At 40.9% G+C, this 27,366-nt stretch overlaps 1 protein-coding gene across 1 annotated transcript in view; it reads left to right on the top strand.

Moving 5' to 3' along the window:
• Window positions 1-27,366, top strand: part of TRPC5 (transient receptor potential cation channel subfamily C member 5) — a gene marked incomplete at both ends in the record, with an annotated part of 129,366 nt that overhangs the window by 7,180 nt on the left and 94,820 nt on the right. The window contains one exon of the mRNA XM_080795175.1: window positions 25,282-25,803. Coding sequence (XP_080651301.1) covers window positions 25,282-25,803 — 522 coding nt within the window. The remainder of the gene's footprint in view (window positions 1-25,281; window positions 25,804-27,366) is intronic.

The raw sequence follows: 27,366 nt of genomic DNA, 5'->3' as shown, positions 1-27,366 counted from the left end.
CTAACATTCAATATGTGATACTTATGTTCTTGCACTAATATAAAATAGTTTTATTATGAACACTGTTACCTGGATTGCCCAATCTAACAGAAAATATTTAATCTTTGTCATAATCTGAGGAACAGCTTTAATTCTCTGATTTTCATTCTAAAATCAAAGTTCTAGACCCAAAAAATGGGTTGTGCCAATCAACTCAAGATAATAAATCAACCACTTCTTGAGAGGAGAAGGTCATAATGAGTGCATCATATCATAGCAGACAAACTGCTGTAGAGTCCAACTTCTTTCTTTCAACCCACTTCAGTCTTTTCTGCCCCAACTTCCAGTCAGATGCCCAGTAACAACCAGCTAGATGATGGTGACCGTTCACCAAGGTCTCAACTAAGGAGTGGCTCAACCAGTGACCATAGACTAATTTCCCTTTACTCCAACTAGGATCAGAGAAGACAAGAGGGAGGGTAGATAGATGAGCATGGGAACCCAACAATTGCCATTTATAAGACTCAGGATGCACCTGGCCCAGTGCTCTGAGTCTCAGTGAGGTATTATTCATTCATTCATTTCCCTCTGACCAGCATGCCATCCTCTTCTTTCTTCCTTTCCAGTTCAAAGCCTATTTTCTAAAAGGTTCTCCCCTTGAAACCTCTGTGTCTACTTGTGTCTGGAGTGTCTTCCTATATTGTCCACATCATACATTTTGGATGATGTAGCATACATTTGCTTGCATTGTTCTATTTCTGTCCCATGGCTTTTGTTGGCATATGGAAAGGAACAGGGTTGTGTTTGTTGCACTGGGATAGGACAGCTGGAAAGGGAGATAGAAGGAGACCTCTGGATTTTGCACCAATATTTCACACTTGAATTGAATTTGCAACAAGAGCTATAAGCTGGAAAAACAAATAGCAATGAAGAACCTAGGGTAAAAAGGAGACAGAAATGGCTGCCTTTTAGACAATCAGTGTGAGGCACAGGAGGAGTGGATGATATCACAGGCAGATGAGTTAGTTATACCTGCCCTGGGACGGAGGAGAATAGAAAACTTCCTAGCTGGACATGTGTATGTCGGTTAGGGCTATGCTCAACCATGAGCACGAAGCTCTAGAAAGGAAGCTTGAGTTGATGGTAGCTCTGGGGAGGGATGGAGAGTTCATGGCTAAGAACTCACATGTGTTTTTATTTGGTGATTGCCTTTTTATATTACTTCATAGTTTCTTCTTTGTGAAGTATAATGCAGCCAGCTATCTTGGTTTTCTTGAAACCAAGTTTAAGTAACTGCGTTTTTGGTTTTTGGTTTTTTTTTTCAGAGAGGTGAATATCTTAAATCTTTTGTGGCTCTTGGAACACAAAAGGCCATGCTCACTAAGAGGGGAGGGGGCTGGAGGGACAGCATGTGCCTGTTTGTTCTCCACACAATACCATACATTTCTTGAGGGCACTCACTGTATCTTTCAATTTTATTGTGAGGCATATAATTAGCAGTCAAAAATACTTAGACAACTGAATAGAACTGAAGCGAATTAATCATTTGCTGAAACTCTATCATCAATGAGTTGTTCCAGAGAGACACTACTTGGAGCTGCTTTGCTTATTTTCAGCTTTGTTGTAATCGTTAGCGTTTCTGATGGTCCCTCCGAGGCAGAGTGGAATAATAGAGTAGCTTGGGAGACCGGAAGCTTTGTGCCAGTTCAGACTGAGCTGAGTGATCTTGGACATGTTACTTCAGGCCAAATAATCTCTAAACTCTCTACAGTTGTGCTTTGAGAGTACAGTAGGCCTTGTCCACTGAAAGTCAGCACAAACACCCAAGAGGAAGTAACTCAGTGTATCAGTTTGTCTGCTATGATATGATACACTCATTAGGACCTTCTCCTCCCAAGAAGTGGTTGATTTATTATCTTGAGTTGATTGGCACAACCCATTTTTTGGGTCTAGAACTTTGATTTTAGAATGAAAATCAGAGAATTAAAGCTGTTCCTCAGATTATGACAAAGATTAAATATTTTCTATTAGATTGGGCAATTCAGGTAACAGAGTTCATAATAACCCAGGGGACTGGTTGAACAGCACTATCCCTCAGCAAGTGTTTGTGAGGAGCTGGCCATGTTGATCTTTAACTCCTTCCCCTTTCATCTACCTACTTCCCCAAATGACATTCTCTTCTGCCTCTCTTCCAATCCCTCCCCATACACACAGTTTCAATGTTGGTGTCCCATTTTAATCTCATTGGTTTGCAACTCTCTTGGCTTCCATGATATCATGCCTACCTGGAGCCTCATCTCCCTCTGACCACTGCCTTTTAGTCTTTTCTTCAGAGTCCTTATCTTTTTTCCCCTTCAATACTGGTGCTACACGGAGCTCTATCATTTCTCCATTTTTGGCTCAGTATCTATCATGAGATCCATAATTTCTTTTCCAAATTTCAGCTATATATACACACCTAGATGTAACCTAGACCCTTATAATTTACTATGTCTAATAATAAAAATAGTAAACACTAATTTGCACTTACTATGTGCCAGGCACCATTCTAAGTACATAATATACATTAACTTGTTTGAGCCTCACAACCATCCTATGATGAGGGATAATACTCATTCTTACAAATGGAGGCATTAGGCATAAAGAGGTTAAATAACTTTCCCAAGATTATACAGCTGGTCAGTAGACTAACTGGGATTTAAACCTAGCCAGTCTGGCTGCAGAGTCTGTGTTCTTGCCTGTACTAACCTCAGTTTGCCCTCCATGTCCTCCTCTTCAACCAGTGTATCCTCTCCCAGGTGATGAGATCCTCATCCCTCCAGGTATCCTTCCAGTGTTCTAGATCTGAAACCTTGCAGTGGTCTTCACCTTCACCCCCTCCTTCAGCCACCCACACCGAGTTGGTTACCAAGTCCCTTTAAATAACTTAACTGAGGTGAGGAGGCAAAGATATAATCAATTTGTCAAAATATAAGTACTATTAGAGATAAGACCGGACTGTATTTTGGGGAGCATAGGTATCTGATCATGTCACTCAAATGGTCAGGGTTGCTTCTTATTTCCTGTAGAATAAATTTCAAAATACATGTGCATTGTTGATAGTTTGAAGAAAGAGGCCTGGCAATTTATGTCGAATTGTCACTGATAAATCCAGCCCGAAGCTTAGACAGATAGTGAGTTCCGTTGGACAAGACAGTATAAGGGAAGTGGTTTCTTCTTCTGTCCTCTCCAGAGTCAGGACAGCTACCTTAGTGAGGGGCATCCTGGATTCAGGGACCTCCTGATAAATGTACACTTAATCTGGTAGCTATTCTTTATTCTAAAAAATATGTCAGGGGCGCCTCGGTGGCTCAGTGGGTTAAGCCTCTGCCTTCAGCTCAGGTCATGATCTCAGGGTCCTGGGATCGAGGCCTGCATTGGGCTCTCTGCTCGGCGGTGAGCCTGCTTCCTCCTCTCTCTCTGCCTGCCTCTCTGCCTACTTGTGATCTCTGCCTGTCAAATTAATAAATAAAATCTTTAAAAAAATTTTTAAAAAAAGTATGTCAGCCCTCTGAAGTCCTCCACAGAAGGAAGGTAATCAGAATATTATTACTAAGATCTTGAATGAGGGAGTTTCCTGTTTCACCATACTATCAGTGGATTGTTATTGCTGGTCCATTAGTTTAATGGCTGTGAGCCAGATAAGGAAAAGGCACTGAAAGAACTTTCCAAAGAAATACAAATCAGAGATTTAAACACGGTCACAACTGCAAATCTCCTGCGTGTCTACCACCTTTACCTCCTCATCTGGAAAAGGGAGATAATGACCTACAGCAAACACTTCTGAAACTGGAGAGTGGAATTTATAAATCTCCCTCTGCACTTCATGGATAGCCTGGAGTGATTTGATGTTTGTGGCCACCATCAGCTCCATTATTCATATGAGAATTGCAGATAGAACTTTTGAGCTGCAAATGACCTCTAGAGATCCTCCAATCCATCCCCTCCTCAAATAGCCAGGTAGATCTTCCCACCTACCAATGGGCCTACAAAAGGAAGGCTTCAATCCCTACTGAGACAGCCAGAATTTAGAGCAGTTTGGGCTTTGTCTACCCAAACAAAATGAAGATGTATCATATTTACTCAAGCAATTTCCCCCCTTTCCCCCCTCCATTATTTCTTAACTCTCAAACTGAGGTTATTCAAGTATCAGGGACCCAGATTGCCACCACCCTTCTCCACAGCCATGTTTATTTTGGAGTTTTTGTTTTAAAAATAATACATGTTATTACTCTCTGAACCACTCCCTGGAAGTCATCATTATGAACAATATAGGTGTGTCCTCCTATGTATTTTGTATGCATATTCAAACAGAAACATATACACACAAATACACACACAGACTTCCTTTCACAAAAGTTCAGCAACTTGTTTCTTTTTCCTTAACAATACATTGGGGACATCTTTCCCTAGGAAGATATTTATCTTTACCATATTCTTTTTAATAACAATATTACATTATATCATACAGATTGCCATATTTATTTAACCAGTCCTCTATTAATGAACATTTAAGTTATTTCAAGAATATCTAGGTTGTTAGATTTTGCTTTCCTAAACAATGCTGCGATGAATATCAGTGGGTTTGCATGTATGTGTGTGTCTTTGAACTGTTGTGTGATTATCTGTAAGGCAAATTCTTAGTAATGAGATTATGGAATCACAGGGTATGTGCATTATTTAATTGCAAGAGCTATTGCCAAATTGCTCTCCTAAGAGTGTGTAAGAATGCTTGTTTCTCACATCCTTGGAATCAAGACTGAAAAAAAGTTAATGATTTGGGGAAATTTTTGTCAACCCGACAGTTAAATATGCTATCTCATTATTGTTTTACAGTTAAATTTTTAATTTCATATCATTTAATATTGTATTGTAAGCAACGTGTTTTATTCTTCTGTGAATCAGCTGTTCATTTTTTAACCCATCTTACTACTAGTCTTCATCTTTTTCTTGCTGATTTGTCTAAACTCTTTGTATATTAAAGTAATTAACACTTCATTCATTCTTAAAAATGTTTCACTCTGATTTATTAGAGAATAGTTATTTACTCAGAGTTTTATAGCAAGTCTAGAGCAAAGAGCAAAGCTAAATGTGTTCTAGATCTTTTAACCTTTTTTGCATAAAAGTATACAATTGTTTTAAGTGATGCTTAAAATGTCTTAGTGTCTCTATGGGATAAGAAAACCAGGGTGAAAGACTATTGATGTTTAATCACTCTTTTATTTTTAAGTTGCCGGTTTAGTGCTTAAGTACCTTTGTCCAAAGTAAAGAAAGGTTATATGGTTGTTAAGGCTAGAGTTTACCAAGTTGAAGGCATAGAAAAGGACAAGACAGGCCTACGCATCAAGTGCATGGGAAGTAGAAATGACACAGAAACAGGAAAAAGGGTGGGTCTTTAGCCGAGGAATGAGTTCTAACACCCAAGCAATGACAAAAATCCATTTAATACATTCTTTGCCCTGGCTTCATTGGCAGCAGAATTGCTACTCCAGGGAAAAAAGGGAAAGTATCAAATATTACAGGAAAACATTTTCCTGAATTTCCTCAATAGGAAGGAAACGTATGAGAGAGGAAATACGACATGACAAGGCTATCCTGTTTCTGGTCTAAACTCTCCAAATTGTCTACAAGGATCAGATAAATAGGATAGATTCCAAATTCTTACTTTACTTGATGACATACTGATATAATCATCTAGATTAAGAATGTGTTTGGGACACTGAATACTTGTGTCAAAAATAGGATGATTGGACAACCCTAACTGATATGCCAGAGAGATTCTTGATAATGTAGAAGCTTTTAGTGTCTTCTTGTCCTGCAGTCAATAAAATGTCATTTAACCCTAGAATAGAACAACCTTAACAAGCTCAGAAGAGGAAAAGCCCTCTCTAGACTGATGGTACCAACAATCTCCACTGTCTGTTACTCAGCGTATTTTTTCCCTACTTTGATTTGAGATGAGCTAGGAACTTAGGGAATTCACAAAAGGGATAAACAAAAAATTTATTGTGTTTGAACTATGTGAACTGTAATTATATACTTATGATATCTGAAAGGGGCACAAAGAATAGAGGAAATCATGAGATTTTCATGACAAGAACCTTTACAAGCCTTGAATCATTCCAGACCATCCTAGATCTGACCATATCTCACCACCCCCTACCACCTCACCATAGTACAAGCCACTATTACCTTTAACTGGATGCTTATCAAGGCCTCTAACTAATCTCGCTGCTTGCCCTCTCAGTCCCCACATAATCTAGTCTTTTCCCAGCTACAATCAGTAACACTTTTAAGACATAAATCAGACCTTTTCACCCTGGTCAAAGCCCTCCCAAGCCCTTTCCAATTCCTTCAAGGCCCTGCATGATCTGGCCCTCTGCTCTTTGCTCTCATCTCCTATCACTCTCCCTCACTTGATCTGCTCTAGCCATAGTCACCTCTTAAAAGAATGGTCTAGCCTCAGTCCCTTTGCCTGAAATGTTCCTCATCCAAGTAGCTGCATGGCTGGCTTCCTTCTTTTGTTTAGATATTTACTCCAGTGCTACCTAATTAGGCAGGCCTTCTTTGATCTCCCTATATAGAAATAACATCATCCCTTTCCCCCAGCTCCCACCCTGGCAACCACCAATCTATTCCCTGTATTGATGAGTTTGTTTGTTTGCTTTTTAAGATTCCATGTATAAGTGAGGTTATACAGTATTTGTCTTTCTCTGGTTTATTTCACTTGACATAATAGCCTCACATCCATTCCTATCATCACACATAAGTAGTTATTTGAATGAGTGAAAGGAAGAGAATGTCAGACCTAGAAAGACTGTCTAGTCCACCTCCTCCCATCTTATCGATGGGGACAGTGAGACTCACAGAGAGGAAGTGATTTCTCCAGGATCAAAGGACTGACTCATATAAAAGAGCCAAGATGCATAACTTTTGACTTTCCACTGAGTGTTGCTCCCAGTACATTAAGTTAAGTACTGTCTTGAAAGCTACCCAGAGTAAATTCTATGACATTCCATAGCCACCCATTCTGGAGTCTGTCTTCCTTGCCTCTAACCTAAATCCTTCATCTTATAGGCTAAACAATTTCTCTACTTCAGCTCTTGGTGAAGAGGAAAGACATTCTAAAGATATACAAACCTTCTTTCAATCAAATGTTTCTTATTTCAGGAAGCTGATATTTGCTACGAACAAAATCCAAGGCAAGGTTTCTGATGTCCATGGTACCCCAAAAGACTTATATCAACTCCATGAACCAAGTCTCTCTTGTTACATGACAGGGATCTAGAGACCCAAGGAAATAAGGCCACGTAAATGTCTAAGTGACCATATCTTTGACTCCAGGTTAGTGCAGTTAGTGCAGAAGAGCATTAAAATATCTTCTCTAAAACTAAAACATATTTGTATCTAAAAACCAAACCTAACAACCCTAATATTGCATCTGAAACATTCATCTGTGATATAGATGTGGTCAAATTTCACAACTTTTGCCAACCAAACAGCCCTCCCTTCAACTACTAAGGGGTTACAACACAGTGGTGAGCCCTGGCTCATCTTTTTTTTTTTTTAATATTTTATTTATTTATCTGACATACAGAGGTCACAAGTAGGCAGAGAGGCAGGCAGAGAGAGAGGAGGAGGAAGCAGGCTCCCCACGGAGCGGAGAACCCGATGCGGGACTCAATCCCAGGACCCCAGGATCATGACCTGAGCCGAAGGCAGCGGCTTAACCCACTGAGCCACCCAGGCGTCCCGCTGGCTCATCTTTGATGCAGTTATTTTTCTGCCTTCCTTGTTGAGAGCTTGATTTCTTTCTTCCAATGTTAGAGTCTCCAACATTTTAATCAGAGAATCAGAGATTGACATGATTTCTAAATTGGCTGATCCCATTTGTAATTCGGAAGCAGGAAAAGGTAGGCTCCTATATCCTGCAGTCAGTGCTAAGTTTTTCTGGGTAATAGCTTGTCTGATCAAAATGGGAACTGTTCTCTGGATTCTAGAACTGACTTGAGAGAAAATGCTATACATCTCCTTGGGGGAAAGTGACTCAAAGGAGCTAAGTTATTTTTACCTGGAAATCATTCTTTGGCCATTCCCACTATTTTTTCATTCAAACTATCTGAGAGGAATCCTGAATTCATAATTTCAACCAAATGATTCAACTAGTAATGTCAATTCCATCCCCCTTGATCTTCAGGATTGGAGAACACAACCTAGTAGCCAGACAGAACAGTATGGCCTGATAAGAACACTAGGCTGACACTCTCAGTCTGGAGCTCTTTCTTTGGAACCAGGCTAAAATATTTCCTAAAAGACCCTTGAACCCAGCATCCATAAATTTATCAGATGAGCAAGAAGCCACCTTGTACCTTCAGGGAATGAACTAACTATAAGATAGAAAATCATGTTTGTTTTTTTTTTTTTTTTTGGTTTTTTGTTTTTTAAGCAGGGTAGACTAGACCAAATGGCTTTATTCCCAAAAATCAGTATCACAAAGCACTTAAGAGTTAACATTGGTGAACTTCTTGCCAATGATGTGTATAATACTGATGAAGCCACAGTACCACATCCATTGCAGATGCAGCCCATCATCATCTCCTCCTCCTCTCTTTACTCTTCTTTTTCTTCCTTTTGGGTTACTCTGAGAGTCTGGCTTCTCACTTTCCCAGCACAGGCCAGGGTACCAGGGACTTCCCCTCCAAGCATATGGTCAGTTATCTTTGGAGGACATGACTAGGACCTCCACCCGACACTGACCAAGAGTAGCCTCAACCTCCAGAGGTGTGTCTGCCAGAAATACCACTTGATCTTCCAGAGTGATGCCCTTCCGTGAGGTTCCATGAGCCTTGATCCAGGCAACTGTCTCCTGGCCAGTCACCTTGAAGATGTGTAGCTCCTGGGCATGGACAAAGAACTACATGTTGTCAAAAAAAAAAAAAAAAAAAGAACTACATGTTGTCTACTGAATCAACCACAGCCATAACTGCCCCTACCATGAAGCTAAAGTTAAGAAATAGGAAGGAGTACATCCTCACCGTCTGCTGCATGCCATGTCACTTCTCAAGAAAGCATTCTTAATAAAAGATTCCATGCTAGTACCCCAGAGTGAAAGACGTCAGTGAAGCCATAAAGCGTGTCCGGTTACATGTGTCCTTCAGAGAGAAGGAAGTGTTTTGCAAATGACTGAAAGGTCATCCTTACATTTGAAATGTCTTTTGTCTTTCCATGCTTCAGATTTGGGGTATGTTTGACTTCAGAGACAAAGCAGCTGATGTCTTCCTAATTTGGCAGCGATCAGCACCTAGCTTACCTTTCTCTGGGAAGACAGCAACCTGCTCCTGTAGCCTGGCAGTGCATGGGAGAAAGACAGGCATGAGACAGGAGAGACAATAGCCCTGGGGTTAGAAGCCCAAAGTAGCTCTCCCTTCTCCCATCTTCAACCAGAGGCAGTCAAGCTCCTGCCCTTTTCCTTTAACACTTGGTCAGTTCTGACATGAATAAAAGCCACTCTGCTTGAGAAGGCCCTATTGACCATGCAGCTGTCAGTCCAAAGCAATAAAATTAAAAGTAATGTCAGAGAGAGGACGAAATTATGGTGTGGGGCTGGGGGGGCGACATTTGTCTTGAGTTTTTTCTCTCAAAATTCAATAAAGGGAAAATATATGAGTAAATGCAGTACATTATATGGATATTAGTAAATATTTGCTTGTCAAAGACTGTGTTTGGAAAGAATTTGCTTGTGACTGATGGTGTCAACACGATGGGCATTAAGTTCAATCATACAAAGACCTAAGCAGATTTTCCTATCAACCAAAAGTTACATAATTTTAAAAATATGACCCATTTATTATTACGACCCCGTAATTTAATTCTGGCCATTGTATACCGAAAAATCAGCTATTTCTCATGATGTATCCTGCTATAGCCATCAGACTCTCTTTTAAAAGATTTTATTTATTTATTTGAGAGAGAGAGAGGGTGCATGAGTGGGGGGAGGGGCAGAGGGAGAGGGAGAAGAAGACTCCCCAGGGAGTAGGGAGCCTAATGCCCAATGCCCACACAGGGCTCAATCCCAGAACCCTAGGATCATGACCTGAGCTGAAGGCAGCCTACTGAGCCACCCAGATGCCCCACCATCAGAGATTTTGAATCCTGTGGTTCTGCTAAAGAAGAAAAAATATTCTTAAGAATTTTTTTTTTTATTGGGACACTTGGGTGGCTCAGTCAGTTAAGCATCTGCCTTCAGCTCAGTTAGTGATCCCGGGGTCCTGGGATGGAGTCCCGCATCCGGCTCCCTTCTGAGCGGGGAGTCAGCTTCTCCCTCTGCCTCTGTTCTTTCCCCTGCTCATGCTCTCTCTCACTCTGCGTCTCTCAAATAAATAAAATCTTTTTTAAAAAGAATTTTTTTTATTTTTAAAGATTTTATTTATTTGAGAAAAAGAGCATGATTTAGGGGAGGGCAGAGGGAGGGGAGGGGAAGAGGGAGGGAAGGCGCAAAAGGAGAGGGAGAAGAAGACTTTCTGCTGAGCAGGGAGCCTGACAAAGAGCTCGATCCCAGGATCCCAGGACCATGACCTGGGCAGAAGGCAGAGGCTTAACTGACTGAGACACCCAGGAGCAAAAAAAAAAAAAAAAAGAAAAGAAAAGAAAAAGAAAAGAAAATTATTTATTTACTTATTTGAAATTATTTTTGCCAAGATTCTTATTCTAAGCTTCTCGACATTATCCAGGCTCAAGCTTCAAGCTTCTTTTCTTTTTTTTTTAATTTTTTTATTTTAATAAACATATAATGTATTTTTATCCCCAGGGGTACAGGTCTGTGAATCGCCAGGTTTACACATTTCACAGCACTCATCATAGCACATACCCTCCCCAATGTCCATATCCCCACCACCCTCTCCCATCCCCCCTCCCCCCAGCAACCCTCAGTCTGTTTCTTGAGTCAAGCTTCTTTTCTTAAAACTTCCCAACCTCAGCCAAGTCCTGCTACAGAGTGAGGGACTCCTTATTGCATGGGTGTTTCTGAGAGAACCCACTTGGAAATCCCAGGTCAGAAATTCAAGAAGAAAGAACCTAACTACAAAATTCCACAGGTGCCTCCAGCAACGCCAACCATAAAACATGTTTCCTGCCATGAATGACAATCATTGTAGATTTGTCTCATGTTTGCCTGGAACATCCATAACTCATGGAGTTTCCATTTGGATAATAACCAAGGGCACTGACTATGCTGGTACCATGAGATGCATGGGTCCTGACTCCTTTTCAGTGCTGCTAAGGATAGTAGAATAATAGTATTGTGCCATGAGAAGATAAACTCCATTATGAGCTGCCTAGTTCCCTGCCACTGTAGCCCTTGGGTACCACCACCTCTAGATAAAGATACTTCATTCCCATGGGGTGATTCTTCCAGTCCAGACTCTGGGACTTGTCTTATTCCTATTGATGGGACTCTTAGATCTGGAGGCCAACAGCTTAGCAGCTCAGCATCCAGTCAACCAAGCTGCTGGTCCCCTCTGAGTCTTGCATTTTGGTAGCTATACCTATGCCCTTGCCTTCTTGTCACTTAACCAAGGCTCTGCTTTTAACACTCTGCTTTTCTAAATTGCAGGCAATTTTGTGCCACATGGGGGGATATTTGGCAATGTCTCGAAATGTTTTTGGCTGTCACACTTGGGGAGGAGGTGCTACTTGTATCAAAGGGGTAGAGGCCAGGAATGCTTCTAAATATCCCACAAAGAACAGAAGAGCCCCCCACAACAATAAAAAAATCATCTGGACCAAAATGTAAAGAGTGCCAAGGTTGAGATACCCTGGACTAACTCCAGTAACTGAATCTCTATCTTATATCCTGCCCAGTACCCCCAATTCATGTTCCCAGACTGCTACAATACCAAGCACCTGCCTCCTAGACTTCTGTGTACAACCACTCTCTCCAGATACACTGTTCTGCCCACGTATTAAGAAAGCTTTCTTAGGGGTACCTGGGTGGCTCAGTCAGTTAAGCATCTGCCTTCAGCTCAGGTCATGTTTCCAGGGTCCTGGGATCGAGCCCCGTGTCAGGTTCCCTGTTCAGTGGAGAGTATGCTTCTCTCTCTCGCTCTGCCCCTCCCCTGCTCATGCTCTCTCTCTCTCTCTCTCAAATAAATAAAATCTTTTTTTTTTTTTAAAGAAAGCTCTCTTATCCACAACTAGCATGTCTGGGCTACTTCTGATGCCAGACACCCATCATTCTACTACCCTGAGTCCATATCACATGCCTGTTAAGAATCCAAGCTCTGGATCCAAACTGCTTGATTTAAGTCCTGGCTCCTCCATTTGAGGAGGAGCTGTGTAACCTTACACAAGTCACTTTACCTTTCTGAGCCTCAGTTTTCTTCTCTATAAAATACAAATAATGACTTTTCTGACATCATAAATGAGATAATACATATCAAGTGCTTAGAAAAATTTCTAGCACATCTTTAAGAATTTACTAAATGGGGACATTTGGGTGGTACAATCAGTTAAGCATCCAACTCTTGGTTTCAGCTCAGTTCCTGATCTCATGGTCAAGCCCTGTGTTGGGCTCTGTGTTCAGCATGGGAGTCTGCTTGTGACTCTCTCTCCTTCTCCCTCTGCCCCTCCCCACCAAAATAGAAATAAGTAAATCTTATAAAAAGAAGCATATGGTAAATATTTGTTATTAACCATTGCTAAGGCATTTCTAGATTGCTTCAGGTCTCTCTTATCCAGTGATTATCAACTCTCCAGAGCAGTGCTGTCCAGTAGAACTTTCTACCATGACAGAAATATTTTTTATCTATGCTGTCAAATAAGGTAGCCATAATATGGCTGTTGGCTAGTTGAAATGCAGATATTGTGACTGAGGAACTAAAATTTTTAAATATTAAATAAAAAATAAAAATAAAATATTACTTAATTTTAGTTAATTTAAATAGCCAGGTATGGCTAGTGGTCATCATAATGCACAACACACTTCTAGATTTAAACCTAATATACTACTGAAAATAAAATTCCAATAAAGTCTCCAGGGGATAGGAGTGGCATTCCCACTCCCTGTCCTTCCAGCCACGGAGAATTATTGGCTTAGCAAACCACTATACTGATGGGAGTGTGTTGCAATCCTCAGGTGGATTAGGATAGATGAGCCTAAAATTGGCATGATTAATTCTAGCTAGTTCTGCCTCTCCCTGCTCCAGTCAGCCCACTGCCAAAGGCCTCATACCCTAGAGCAGTATTTCCCAACTGGGGTGATTTTGTCTCCTAGGGGACACTTGGCAATGTCCAGAGATATTTTTGGTTGTGAAATCTGGGGGAAGGGAGAGCTAATAGTGGTGTCTAGTGGGTAGAGACCAGGGATACTGCTAAATACCCTACAATGCACAGGATGTCCCCCCACAACAAAGAACTGTCTGGCCCTGAATTTTAAGAAACTCTGCCCTGTAGGGTGGGGGAAATCTAAAACAACCTCAGAGAAGAAAGCATCTATTGTGCTCTTAAAGGTCTCCAAGGACAAGGACACCTGGGTGGTTCAGTCAGTTGAGCATCTCACTCTTGATATCAGATCAGTATCTTGATCTCAGGTTCAGGAGTTAGGTCCACAGTTAGGCTTCATGCTGGGTGTGGAGCCTACTTAGAAAAAAAAAAAGGCTCCAACAATAGAGATCTCTAACCTTCCTGAAGAATTCAATGCAATGTTCATACTAACCCCCGTTTACTCTCTTCAAATTACCTGCAAGGAAATTGTTCCTTTCCATATTAGGGACTGAGTTTCAAAAACCAATTTTTCAATCTGAATTGCAAAGAAATCTCTAAGATGATGGAACCTATAGTGAAGGAAAACTGGATCTAGTTTGCCAGTGAATAGGATATGGGAAGGAAGAGAATCTTTGAACATGCCCAAGCTTTAGGATGAATGACAGATTATGACTTCCACAGCATGTAATAAAACAGCTGACCACATTACCCCAAAAGGTGACATGGTATAAAAGAGTAAAGACAGTCTCAAAAGTTGTTGGATTTCCCTATGTTTACAGCTTCTGAAATCATAAGGGACTATTTGGAGAAGCCTGAAATATTAGGGCCATGTCTCTTCAAAATAGATAGCATGGAAGGTATTCATGCTCTCCCCCAACACTTCCTGTGCCTCAGAGACAGAAATTTTGGGTATAAGGCCCACGAGCCCGAGACAGTCATTGGTCTAGATCTTATGTTTTAGGTCTTCTGAATTTCTCCATGCTGTAGTTTAGGTACATTTCCTCACATATTATCTTCAGGGAAGAAGTTGAAAAGCCTCTATGTTCATTTTAGAAAGCCAAACTGGATAATTCAGATTATAAACCCATTTTTCTTCTAACTCTGAGCTTGGGAAAACTCTAAACTATACCATGTAATGGTCCCTTACCCTGCACTTCACTTTGTCTAGCTGTACATCAAATGCCTCCATGTAACAGCAATCCTCAGGGCCAGATATGCAAAATTCAGCCCTGACAATGTTTTACCACTAGATGGAAAAGAATTGATGACCTTATAATGTTGCCTTTGCTAAAAAGATTGAGGATAGTCATGTAAAGTGAAATTATCTCCTCACCTCCTCAGGACCTCTGCCCACACTTAAAGTAGCTGTTGAGTATTAGTATTCTACCTCTGGAGACTAAGGCCAGCAGTTCCCTAGCTTGTCTTAGGTGTGGATAACCAAGGAAAGCAGGAATGTGGGGTCCATAATTGCTTCACAAAAGTGACAAAATCTCTTCTCTCAAGCCTTGTCCTTCAATTATATAACCCTTCAGTCTGATGCCTGCATATCAACTGAGCAACTTTAAAACAAAACACCATTTGGCACCTGTATGGAGCATGAGATGAAAATCATTATTAGCAGAGAGAATATTTTTGATAATATTTAACACAAATTTGGCCTCTAGCCTCGTTTTCTTTATACCATTTTAAAAGTTCTCTTACGTATCACAAACCAACATGAGGCCCTTTTCTTTATCCAGCCTTATGCCACACTGCTTTTGAGAGTAATAGTGAGAGTTACCCTTTTATAACTTTGTTATTTAGTCTGAGAACCAGCTGAGCCTAACTTTAATCATGCAAGCTCTTCTAGGCCTAAATTGGCACTCCTGGTCATACCTACCAATTTTCAATTGCATGGCAATGAACATACTTTTCAAGTGTATGGCTGTGAGCTACTTAAAAAGAAATAGAGATTGTTGGCTCCGTTTTTTGTTTTTTGTTTTTTGTTTTTTGTTTTCACAAAAGACTTTCTTTTGGTTCATTCTGATTTTGTTTTGCTGGTAAATGTGTTCCTATCAAGATCAGTACCCATGGTGAGTGCCTGGGTGGCTCAGTCAGTCAAGTGTCTGACTCTTGATTTCAGCTCAGGTCATGACCACAGGGTTGTGAGATCTAGCCCCACATTGGAATCCATGCTGGGTGTGTAGCCTCCTTAACATTCTCTCTCTCCCTCTGTCCCTCCCCACTTCTAAAAAAAATTAAAAATCAATTTTTTAAAGACTTTATTTATTTATGTGACAGAGAAGAGAGCACAAGCAGGGGGAACAGCAGAGGGAAGGAGAGAGCAGGCTTGCCACTGGGCTGGGAGACTGATGCGGGGCTTGATCCCAGGACCCCAGGATCATGACTTGAGCCACAGACAGACACTTAACCCACTGAGCCATCCAGGTGCCCCTAAAAATTTTTTTTAAAAGATCAATACCCATTGGAAAAATTGGAAAATAATCAATGTCAGTATGTATCGAATTCTATGATATAGATGATGCCAGTCTAGTTTCCCTCACATGGTCCTCTGCCTTGGTTGGATCACTAAGGTTTCTGTAACCGGGTCTCAGCACTGTCCAGAAACCATTACCATGCTACCCAAACTCACACTGGTCCTGTGACCAATGACATGGAAAATTCTGAGCCAGCTTGGTAGTATCCTTTTCCCAGTAAAGCAATCTACAAGAAAAATTTAATTTAAAAATTACTTGGTAACCTATAAAAATGAATCAAGAACAATGGCTTTCCTAAAGAGATATTTGTATCAAGTTCCACCATAGGACTATCTGCCAAGCTAACTACACTCACATTGGCCGACTGGGGCTCCATTCCTCTGTGTGGTCTTAGAGACACAATAACCAGCCCCTTCACTTCTGACCTTTTTCCCACTTCCATAATAACTTACATCTTCTGATTTACTTTTTTTTGACTCACTGCATCATTTTTCACTATTTCCCTGGGAAGTGTCATATCTTAACAGTGCACAGAATGCCTTCACAGAGGGCTAGCTCCCCAAAAGCCACCCACAGCATATGCCCTTCCTATCTTGGCTTCTTTTCCTCCTCCTTCATTTCTAGTATCTATCCAAAGGTGTACCTTACTTTTGGAGTCGACGACCCCTATCATTCAATATACCTGTATTTTGAAAAGGAAAGTGTATGAAATAATTCATTTATAGTTCGTGACCACCTAGATTTGAGAAGAATGACTTTCTAGGTTTCCTCCACCTAGAAACCTGAAATTATAAACTCTCACCACCTATGGAGTTAGCTATATTTATTTTCTCATAGACTTAGCTCTTGTCTTTTTGAAAAATTAAGAGCCCCCATCTGCTGAGATATCGAGAATGGATTTATAGCCTTCCAAACCTTGAGCAAAGTTATATAATGTTTATCTGAGTTTAAAGTAGAACTTTAGCTGATGAGATCAATTAGTACCCAATAAAACCTATACTATATACTTATGATATATCTGAATATTCAATGTGAGGATTGTTATAGATTTGTTTATTGATGTAATAAAATCAAATTATTGGTCTTTTGGTGGTTGGAGGTGAAGTAGTATAGTGGTTAACAGTATAGAATTCGGAGCCAAACTGCCTGGGTTCATGTGCTGGTGACTACTTCCTAGCTATATGACCTTGGACAAGGCACTTACCTTCTCTAAGACTGAGTTTCCCTGGGTGTAACTGGGAATAATTACCATGTCTATAGCATAGAACCATGGTGAGAACTAAATGAGATGCTCCAGCATGGTGCCTGGTGATATGGAAATGTTGGGGTTCAGAGCAAAGAGTCAAGAAAGAATTCCTGAGATGTCTTCGGTGTAAAAAGGTGGTTTTCTTAAAGCACAGGGACAGAATCTGTGGGCAGAAAGAGCTGCACTGGGGTTGTGCCGGGTGACTGACTATATGCTTTCAAGTCCAGCGGGGGTTAGGGACAGCACAACCCTTCAAGGTATTTTGGAAAGAAGATTTCCTAGATCCAGAGGGGGCTAGCTATGGTTGGGAAAAGGTCATTTATTACTGTTTAGTAAAACCTTTGTCATGAGACCCTACAGATACACAGAGTGGGCCATCTGCCTTGAGGAAGATGCCAACATACAACTTGGGGGGCAGAGATAAAGGAAGGAATGTCTGTACGTTTCAAAGAGACACACAGGATCCTGGCAGTTTGGGACAATGTTAAGCCAAGATTGCATTTTGCTCTTAGCAGAGTGTCAATATCCAGGCAGCTGAGTTCCCAGAGGAAGGTCACTCTGCCTATTTCGAGGCCTTGTCAATGGTCTGTAAGTAGTAAGGAAATTTAATTTTTCTTTTGCCTTTGCTTCCCACATCACCGGATATATGGAAAGCGTTCAATAACCAGTAGCCATTAGTATTATTTTTATCCTATGTTAACCAAGTAATGCTATCCATTGTTATGCACATTATTGATTTTTACACATCAATACTGACTTTTTTAAAAAGATTTTATTTATTTGAGAGAGAGAATGAGAGATAGCATGAGAGGGGAGAAGGTCAGAGGGAGAAGTGGGACTCAATCCCTGGACTCTGGGATCATGACCTGAGCTGAAGGCAGCCGCTCAACCAACTGAGCCACCCAGGCGCCCCTAATACTGACTTTTTAAAAATACCACATGGATTCTGTAACATTATCCCCATATAGGTTCTGTCTTCCAATCTGGATTATAAATACTTTCGCCTTGAAATCAGCAGAGATGATCTAGCAAATCTCAATTCTGATGGTTCTGTTTTTATCAGACTCTGGGAAACAGATTATTTCCCATCCCATGCAAATGGCTGCTCCAAAGTAGCTCACGTACTGTCAGCCCTACTGGCTAACTGACCTTACAGGTAAGGCAGAGTAGGCAACTGGTAATGTGACGTGATTAGATGCCCGTGTTCTCCATTTTTTGAGTAATACAGAGAAACGAAATTTCATTTCCAGCACTGCTGAAAAAGATTGAACATTGATTTCATCTGGCATGTTAGGGATGGGGGAGGAGGAGATCCTGTAGGTAGCAAAAGAAGTATTGCAGTTTCACTAAATCAAGGCACAAGATGGGAGATTTGTTTCCAACATGATGCTACCAGGCCAGCTGCATGAGGAAGCACCAATTGGAGAGGATTGGCCTATGACCAGATGACATTGTGGGTACGAATGAGGTGACTTCTGATAAGGGTCTGCCCATTAATTACAAATTTCAGAAGCTTGTGATAAATTCCAGCAAGGGTGGCTGCCCAAGGATATTAACAATAAGGTTCAGAAAAATTCCTATTAGCAGATTATGTCCAGTGACGAGTTAATGAAAATGAAATGTATCATTTGGGCCCCTTGACTACAATAACTTTGTAAAAGCCTCAGCCAGTCCTGAGAGTGGGGAAGGTGGAGTATTGTCTATTCCTCTGTATCCTCTGGCAATGGAAGTTAGGTGAAAATATAAAGAAGCTGATTTTAGTTCATTCTGTTCACTCTACTGAATTTTATGAGATGAGCTCTGAGCCTAACGACTCTGTTCTGTGCTCATTAATCCAAAAGGATCCGAGATTATAATGCTTGCTTTTCAACAGGAGACCTAGGGCAGATCCAGGTGCAAACTCGTTAGTGTCTGAATGCAAAGGTTACTTTAGACAAGGTAACTTCTTTAGTGGCCTTGCCCTAAACCCACAACATTGCAAATTTTAAAACTCATTCAAGTCCATTTATGCACCAGGTTTCTTTAGAAAGAGAGCAGTAGATAATGTGAAAAGAAATCTAATTTCTTGGTGTGTTGATTTCCTTCCCCTCCCCCCTTTTCCTTTTAAAAATCGTAATTCTTAATGGGAAGCGCAAGATCATTCAGTGTAATTTTGGAGTTCAAAGAGAAGACAAAACTTGGTAAGAAAAGAATGAAATTGAATTTTCCACCTTACCTCAATCTGAACACAAAATGGCTGTTAAAGGATAATTTAAAAAAAAAAAGGTTAAACCATGATCCTTAAAGAAATTTAAAGTAAACACGTGTTAAAGAATTTATTTAATTTAAATCTGTTTGTCAAATAAATAAATAAAATCTTTTAAAAAAAAGAATTTATTTAATTTATTAATTACTGAGGGATCCAGGAGTCCAGGGGTCTGTAAACTATGGACTACAAGCCAAATTCTGCCTATCACCCATTTTCGTAAATGAAATGTTATGGTGTACAGCCACACCCATTCATTTCCATATTGCCCATGGCTGTTTTCCTGCCACAAGGGCAGAGTTGTTTGGCTCTCAAAGCTTAACCTTTTTCCTATCTGGCCTTTTACAGAAAAAGTTTACTGACCCCTGATATAGGCCATCAGGAATGCTGAAAAAAAATTTACAAATAGATGCAAAGATATTTACAAACAGATGCTTAAGGCAATGATCAATTGCATGTCACCAAACAAGAAATATTTGCATGACAATTTCCAGCCTTGTAAAATAGCTCAAAGAAAATGAAAGCATGGATAATCTAGAAAATATACCAGACCTGGAGTATTAAATCAGTTACATGAAACTCAGATTAAGATCCAGAGAGAAATATTATTTGACAAATGAGGGCACAAGTGGGGAAGAAGTTGGGATTCAGAAACTAACAGAACAAAGAATGCCCTGGTTGGAATTTGGGATGGAGGAGGCTGAGACTGCCTTCTTGAGCACACCCTACCTCAAGCTTTACTTGCTCTGGAAATGGGCGGGGCCCAGTCTTTGGGGTAGATCAGCAGGCAGAGCTGCAGGAGAGCTGGGGCAGGCTGAGGCTGATCCTGTTTACTCCCTTGGTTTCAACTACTCTTAAAGGCTGAAGGCTCTCACACTTGACCTTCATTCAGATTCATACCAGAGTTATACAATTTCTTGCCACTGTTCTGGCAGGTAGTTCAAATTCAACATGTCCAAAATTGAACTTGTTTTAATGTCAAACCTGCTCTTCCTCCTGTATCAGCTATCTCAATTAATGACACCACTATTCAACCAAGCATGCAACATTCTTGATTTCTTCTCCTTCCAGTACTACCTGACACATCCAGTGAATGTCTTAAATCTACTCTCTCCTGTCTATCTCTAGAATTACTGTCTATTACTGTCTACTATCTACTGTCTACTGTCCATCTCTTCACCTGAACTAAGGAGATCTTTTTGTAAGGGCCTATTTAGCCAGAGTGATTCCATCTTGGATTAAACAGTGATTTTGTTGTTTATGCAATAAAACTTAAACTGACCCTGCTCCCCCCAGAGGATTTACTTAAAAGCAAGTCCAGGAAACCAGTCCCAGGTAACAAAGCCCAAATACAAGGGCGGGTCAGGCCAGGTGGAGACATCCAATCAGTGGGGGCACATACTGTCTCCCTGGCTACCAAGGAGTATGGGCCCTGCCTTTTGGGCACCAATTCTGACCAAGGTGATAGGCTAGTTCAAATATCTACTATAGGGTAAACTGTAATTCAATTGTTCACTTATGTGTGACCTAGCATGACTGTGAAGTTTCTCTGTGTGTTACAATCTCATTGGCCACCTGTGCGTGGCCAGGCCCAACCACATGGCCTTTGCCCTTAAGACCTAATCTGTAAGGCAGAGAGAGGTCACCTCTTTGTAAGAGACAGCCCTGGCCAGTCAGTTTGATTCTCGATGCTTGGCGCTAAATAAAGCTTTGCTTGACCTTCGCTTTGTATCAGTCTCGTTCCTTTGACCATGGACCCAACATTTTAACTAGTCTTATCTTTCTGAAAATCATCCAGTGATAAGCTAGAGCTGGCTTACACTGGGTGGTGAGAGCTGGTCATACATACTGCTTCCCAACTCTGGGTTCTATGTTGTCATATTGGTAGCTTGAAATAGGCCACAATGTGAATACTTAAACCACAGAAACTGGCAAACACTACAAATCAAGATTTTTTTTTTATGGAGAGATTCTTATTAAACATTTACCAGCATATTTAACTGCCCAGTCTTGGGCCAAACTGATCTTTGTGAAACACTTGTTCAACTATGCCACTCTCCTTGATTAAAACTCTTCAGTTAGGGGTCCCTGAGTGTCTCAGTCGGTTAAGCGTCCAACTCTTGGTTTCAGCTCAGGTCATGACCTCAGGGTTGTGAGACCAAGTCCCATGTCAGGCTCCTAGCTGGGCATGGAGCCTGCTTAAGATTCTCTTCTCTCTCTCTCTCCCCATTTGCCCCCTCTCCCCCTCCCTCTCTAAAAAGAAAAAAAAGGAAACAGAAAAACAACTCTTCAGTAGCTCCCCATGGCCAAGAGATAACATTAAATTCCTTAACATAACATATGAGGCCTTTCATCATCTGGCCCCTGTCTAAATGTCCAGCTTCCTCTCCTACCCCTCCTTCATCTCTTAAGTTAAATGTTAGCTCAAAGGTCATAAACTGGTTCACTCAAGCCTAAATTGCCTTGTATATGTATCTTGTTGGGACCACACACTATCTTTAAGCTTTTTTAGCCAACATTTAAAACTTTAAGAAATTCTACTCTGAAGGGGATTAAGAGGTACAAATTTCCAGTTAGAAAACAAAGCATGGGAATGTAATGTACAGCATAGGGAATACAGTCCACAATATGGTAATAACTTTCAATGGTGACAGATGGTAACTATACTTATCGTGGGGATCATTTTTATCACGTTTCAAAATATCAAATCACTATGACATACACCAGAAACTAATAAGATATTGTCTGCCCATTATATTTCAAGTTAAAAAAAGATGTTATTCAATAACAAAATAAGAAATTCTACCACAAAATCCATTATTTCTGACTTCTCTTAAGCACAACACTGAGCCCTTACACATGCTTATAACAACAATTTTATAATGACAAGGAGCACAGCAGCAAATACCCCCCTTTCAGAGGGCAGGTGCTCTACAGTTCACTAGTTCCTATCACACATTCATCCAAATTATGCATATGCACCCACATGTAGCCTTCATTTCTGTTACCTACTGTTGTAGACCATATCACAAAGTCTTGAGTATTATCAGAAATCTCTCACCCTCATTACAGACTCTCTCTACCATGGCTGGCCTGATGATAACTCATGGTGCCTTCCCTAGAAAGGCAGCGGGATGAGAAAAGAAGCAGCAGAGAATGGAAGAGCAGTATAAATCTGTGGACTTTGGGTCAGAGTCTCCACATTAAAACACCAGAATAGAGAAAATGGCAGGCAGGGACTATCCTAGGTTGGGGAGACCTCAAGATATTCCCTATAAGCCCATTTGCTAACCCTCCTTAGTCTTGGCATGTCTACTGCTTTCTCAGATGGACATGAGAAAGACCCAAGGAGATTATCTCACATTGACTCAGATCATGGGAGCCAGCCAGGTTTGTAAATGAGTCAATTTCTTAATTTGAGAACAGAAACCCCCCCCCCTTTTTTTTTGGCCCAGTGCACGTTGTGTGTCTAGCACTGTACTAGATGCTAGAAGGAAAACAAAAGCAGTCTAAGAGCTGTCTTAGATTCACAACCTTACTGATGAAGCAAGAAATGTGTATTTGAAGTAATTAAAGAAAAATATAAGGGGCAGCATCAGAAAAGTGAGATTTGATGTAACCTAGTGCCCACAACATCTGGGTGGTCAGTAAGGGGTAGGATCAAGTTAAGAGGAGGAGCTGTTGAAGAAGCCAAGCCTCACAATGGCCCTTCACTGGCAGAGAAATGGAGAGATCCCTACACACACGGGAGCTCCCACAAGGCTATATACCCAGAGAGCAGTGAGTGAGATGGGTGTGGCAACTTGTGAATAATGTTGACTGGAGGGTGGGAAGACATATGTGGTCATTGTAGACCAGTTTTCATTTAAAAAGATTTCCTCTCTTATGTCACATACTCAGAAAGTCAAATAGAGAATCAGAGACTCCTTGTTGAGCACTACGTCAAAGACAGTGGAATCAGATAGCTCCAGAAAGCATTTCAGCTCCTAAGCATAGACAGCAACCTTTCAGTTCCATGACACAAGTGGTGCTAAGTAATAGTTACATGTACTATTGTCTGTCTTGGACAGGCTTGTCACCACTGGCATAGAGAGACAGAATGAAGAAAGAGAAAGAGTAAGAAAAGTAGAAAGAGCAAAGATGTAGGGGGAGAGAGATGACAGGAAGAGCACCATGGCAGGGAGGACGAATTCCTTCAATACAACCCAGGGAATCCTGTGCTACAGGCTATCCTCCCTCCACCTGCCACCTCCTGCCTCTGGATCATAGCAGAGATTGAGAAATGCTTCTGTCCACAGGAAAGGGGCAGATTTCCAGAACTGAGCTCCTTTCTTCTGAGTGGACTGTGACACATTGTTCACTTACCATCTCCCCCAACTCAAGGCTTTATGTCGGTTGTTGTGTTTACATTTATTAATGGGCCCACTCAGACCTACTTCTTCCTTAGGCTGTAGGCTTGTGTTAATTTTGGAGATTATTCTTTCCTGTGTCCAATTTACTTTATGAGACAGTTGCTCACTTCCTGCAGTCTTGTTTGTAGCTGCTTCCTCTAAATGTTTAACAACACCCAGCTCTCAGCTATTCAGAGGCTGATGCAACCACTCCATGAAAGAAATAGATTTCTTGCAAACTCCTCCCCCTTCTTCTTCTCCACCCCTCTCCCACTCCCTGTTTTCTGATCACTTTTCTGTTCGTGAATCCTTCATCCAAGGTGAGAAGGAGGCAAAGAACACATCCTTTTGTCTGTTCATCAGGAACTTCAATGTTCTAAAAAGGGTTTTTTAAGAGTAAAGAGAAACTATTGAGTAAAACAGTATTTGTCTATTCCATGAGAATCTCAATTATCCATGTTTTGTTCTCCCCAATTCAAATGAGTATTTGGAAGTGTTTTCTTCGAAGTATATTAAGATCAATATTTCACAATTTCCTGGAATCCTATCCATGCTTTCAATACTCAACTCCACCCCTCCATGAAGCCTCCTCTGATGATTCCAGTGCTCCTTATTCCTTTGCTCTAGATCCTACCACACTGAGACTCTTCTGTGAGTACAAAGCTGCCCCCATTTCCCTATTACACTGAGAACAGACTGGGTCCCAAAACACACATTTTAAAGCCAAAAGTTTTTTTTATTCATTGATCAGATTCTGCAAACTCACCTAAAAATTCTCCTGAATACCCAAAGGACCCCAGATCTTCCTCCAATGGCTGCTATTTACACCAAGCATTACATCATAGTCAGAACGACACTATCAAAGGTCCCTTTTGCTATTGGTAACCCCTCACCCAAGCCAAGAGATCTTCATTTACAGAGCACTTCTTTCTGACACTAACAGATTCTCTCTACCTTGCTGGGACCTACAAGAAGTTGGTCTTTGGTCCCCTGAAGTCCTATATACATATAAAGTCAATTGGAACCACTTGAAATTGTCTTTTCTTCAACATCTGGGGCTTGATTTAGTGGCATGGTCTTTAAAATTACTGGTTGTCATTAGACTTTCAAATATTCCTGCAGTCTCTACTGCTCATTTGGAACTGAACACATGCTACTATGTACTCCTACTTACCAATTTTATGTAAGTCTGATCCACCCAACTAAGCGCCAGAAAGAGAAAATGCTCCTTACTTTTCTATATCCCCCAGTTCTGTTTCAGACAGAACTGGGCATATTGTGGTTGTATAATTTTCAGAACCAACCTCTAGAGTCCTACTGCCTGGGTCTGAATCTTGGCTCAGTTACTAAAAGGTATGTAACCTTGGGTATGTTCTTTAACTTCTGTGTGCCTCAGCTTCTTGATTTGGGGAGAATATTTACCTCACAAGGTCATGGGGATTAAATGAGTAAATACACATAAAGTGTTACGTGCCTGGCATATGGCAAGTATTCCACAAATACTTATGGCAATGAGGGGAACTGACAAGAGAATGGTGACTCCAATTCCTGAATCACTAACATTGGATGGGCTCTATGCTCCCTCTCTCTCCCAGACTTAATCATGCTTAACCAGACTTTATGATTTTATTTTATTGTACCTAGGTCCCCACCCTGATGATGGATACCCAGTTCTCTGAGTTCACACCAGACATCACTCCCATCATGCTGGCTGCCCACACCAACAACTACGAGATCATCAAATTGCTTGTCCAAAAACGAGTCACAATCCCACGACCCCACCAGATCCGCTGTAACTGTGTGGAGTGTGTGTCCAGTTCAGAGGTGGACAGCCTGCGCCACTCCCGCTCCCGGCTGAACATCTATAAAGCTCTAGCAAGTCCCTCACTCATTGCCTTGTCAAGTGAGGACCCTATCCTAACTGCCTTCCGTCTGGGCTGGGAGCTCAAGGAGCTCAGCAAGGTGGAGAACGAATTCAAGGCCGAGTATGAGGAGCTCTCCCAACAGTGCAAACTCTTTGCCAAAGACCTGTTGGACCAAGCTCGGAGCTCCCGGGAATTGGAAATCATCCTCAACCATCGAGATGACCACAGTGAAGAGCTTGACCCTCAGAAGTACCATGACCTGGCCAAGCTGAAGGTGGCAATCAAATACCACCAGAAAGAGGTAAGCTGAGCTTTTCTCTGCTTTCAAGAAAGATTAAGCCCTCCAAAGTCCAGTGCAGCAGAGAGTGAGAGTCAACATTTTTTCTACCATTTAGTCCTCATAATTGAATGGTTCAACAGGACTCAAGAAAACAGTGAGGCTCATTTATCCAAGATACATACAGCCTCCACATATTTTCTTTATAGAGAGATAAGTAGGGAAAAATACTGACCATCTGATTTGTTGATAAGAAAGTAGTCATTGTTTCAAAAAATGCTTATTCAGCACTGTTCTAGGTGTTTGGGATACAAAAAACAGGCACTGACCCTGCCTTCATGAAGCTTACAAGCTAGTTATGGACATTACATAAATGATCACATTAGTGAACATGTAATTATAAGCAACATAAGTGATCTGAAGGAGAACTTCTATAAGAACACATAACAAATGAGCCCACCCTACATACTGGGGCCATGGTGGTCAGTAATTATGGAGGGCTCAAGGTCTGGATGCTTTTGGAAATGAATTATTATTGTTAATAGCATCTTTGATTAGAGGAATCTGAAACACTAAGGTCATGTTTCATAACCATGGCTCCCTGTCTACTTTACATGAATACTTATGTTAATCTCAAAAATCCCTCAAGATGCTTTCAGCATTTTACTAAGGCTTTTAAGACGAAATTGTGAGGGGTAGAGAATTCAGTCGTTTTCCTTACCTTGCTAAAGTGCAGTTCCATCCTTCAGAGGTATAATGGAGATCACCTCCAAAGATTCTTTATTACCCTGAAGAGATGTGACATTTAAGACTGATGGATAGTTGTATCTGTCAATACAAATAACTCCCAAATAACTGAAGAACTAGGGTTTTTCTTATTTTTTTAATGTTTTGTTGGTTGGTTGGTTGGTTGGTTGGCTAACTGGCTTGTGAGCTAAGGGATGTATAGGCAGAAGAAAAACAAGCTTTAAATATGGACTGGAGAAATAGGGTCCTTGAAAAAATAAATATAAACCCAATACAATGGCTCAATACCTCTGGTCTATTGAAATAAGGCTATCAATACAATAACACAATAGTTGGGGTGCCTGGGTGGCTTAATTGGTTAAGCATCTGCCTTTTGTTCCAGTCATGATCCCAGGGTCCTGGGATAAGGTCCTGTGTCGGGCTCCCTGCTCAGCGGGCAGTCTACTTCTCTCTCCCCCTCTGCTTCCCCCACCCCACTCGTGCTCGCTCTCTCTCACTTGCTCTCTCTCTCAAATAAATAAGTAAAATCCTTTTTTAAAAAAAGAATACAATAGTCAAGTTTGATGTAAAAAAAAACATGTAAAAATCTAGTTGGGTAATAGTGGGTTAATAGTGTTCAGAATTACATAACCCCTCAGGAACAAAATCTTAGCCTGAAATGGAATATAATTTACTGTTTCCTGGAGATCTTTTTCATTGTTGGTTTTTCCTCATTATCATTCCTATTTGCGCTGGAGTAGACTCCCAAAAAGAGTCTACGTGGTTAAAAAAAAATAAAAAAAATAAAAAAATAAAAGAGTCTATGTGGTTAAAAAAAGAGAGAGCTCAGAAGAATGAAAG

Source organism: Martes martes, assembly GCF_963455335.1.
Source record: "Martes martes genome assembly, chromosome: X".
NCBI lineage: Eukaryota > Metazoa > Chordata > Mammalia > Carnivora > Mustelidae > Martes > Martes martes.
The sequence above is the reverse complement of the archived record's forward strand: the minus strand, read 5'-3'. Positions and strand labels throughout refer to the sequence as shown.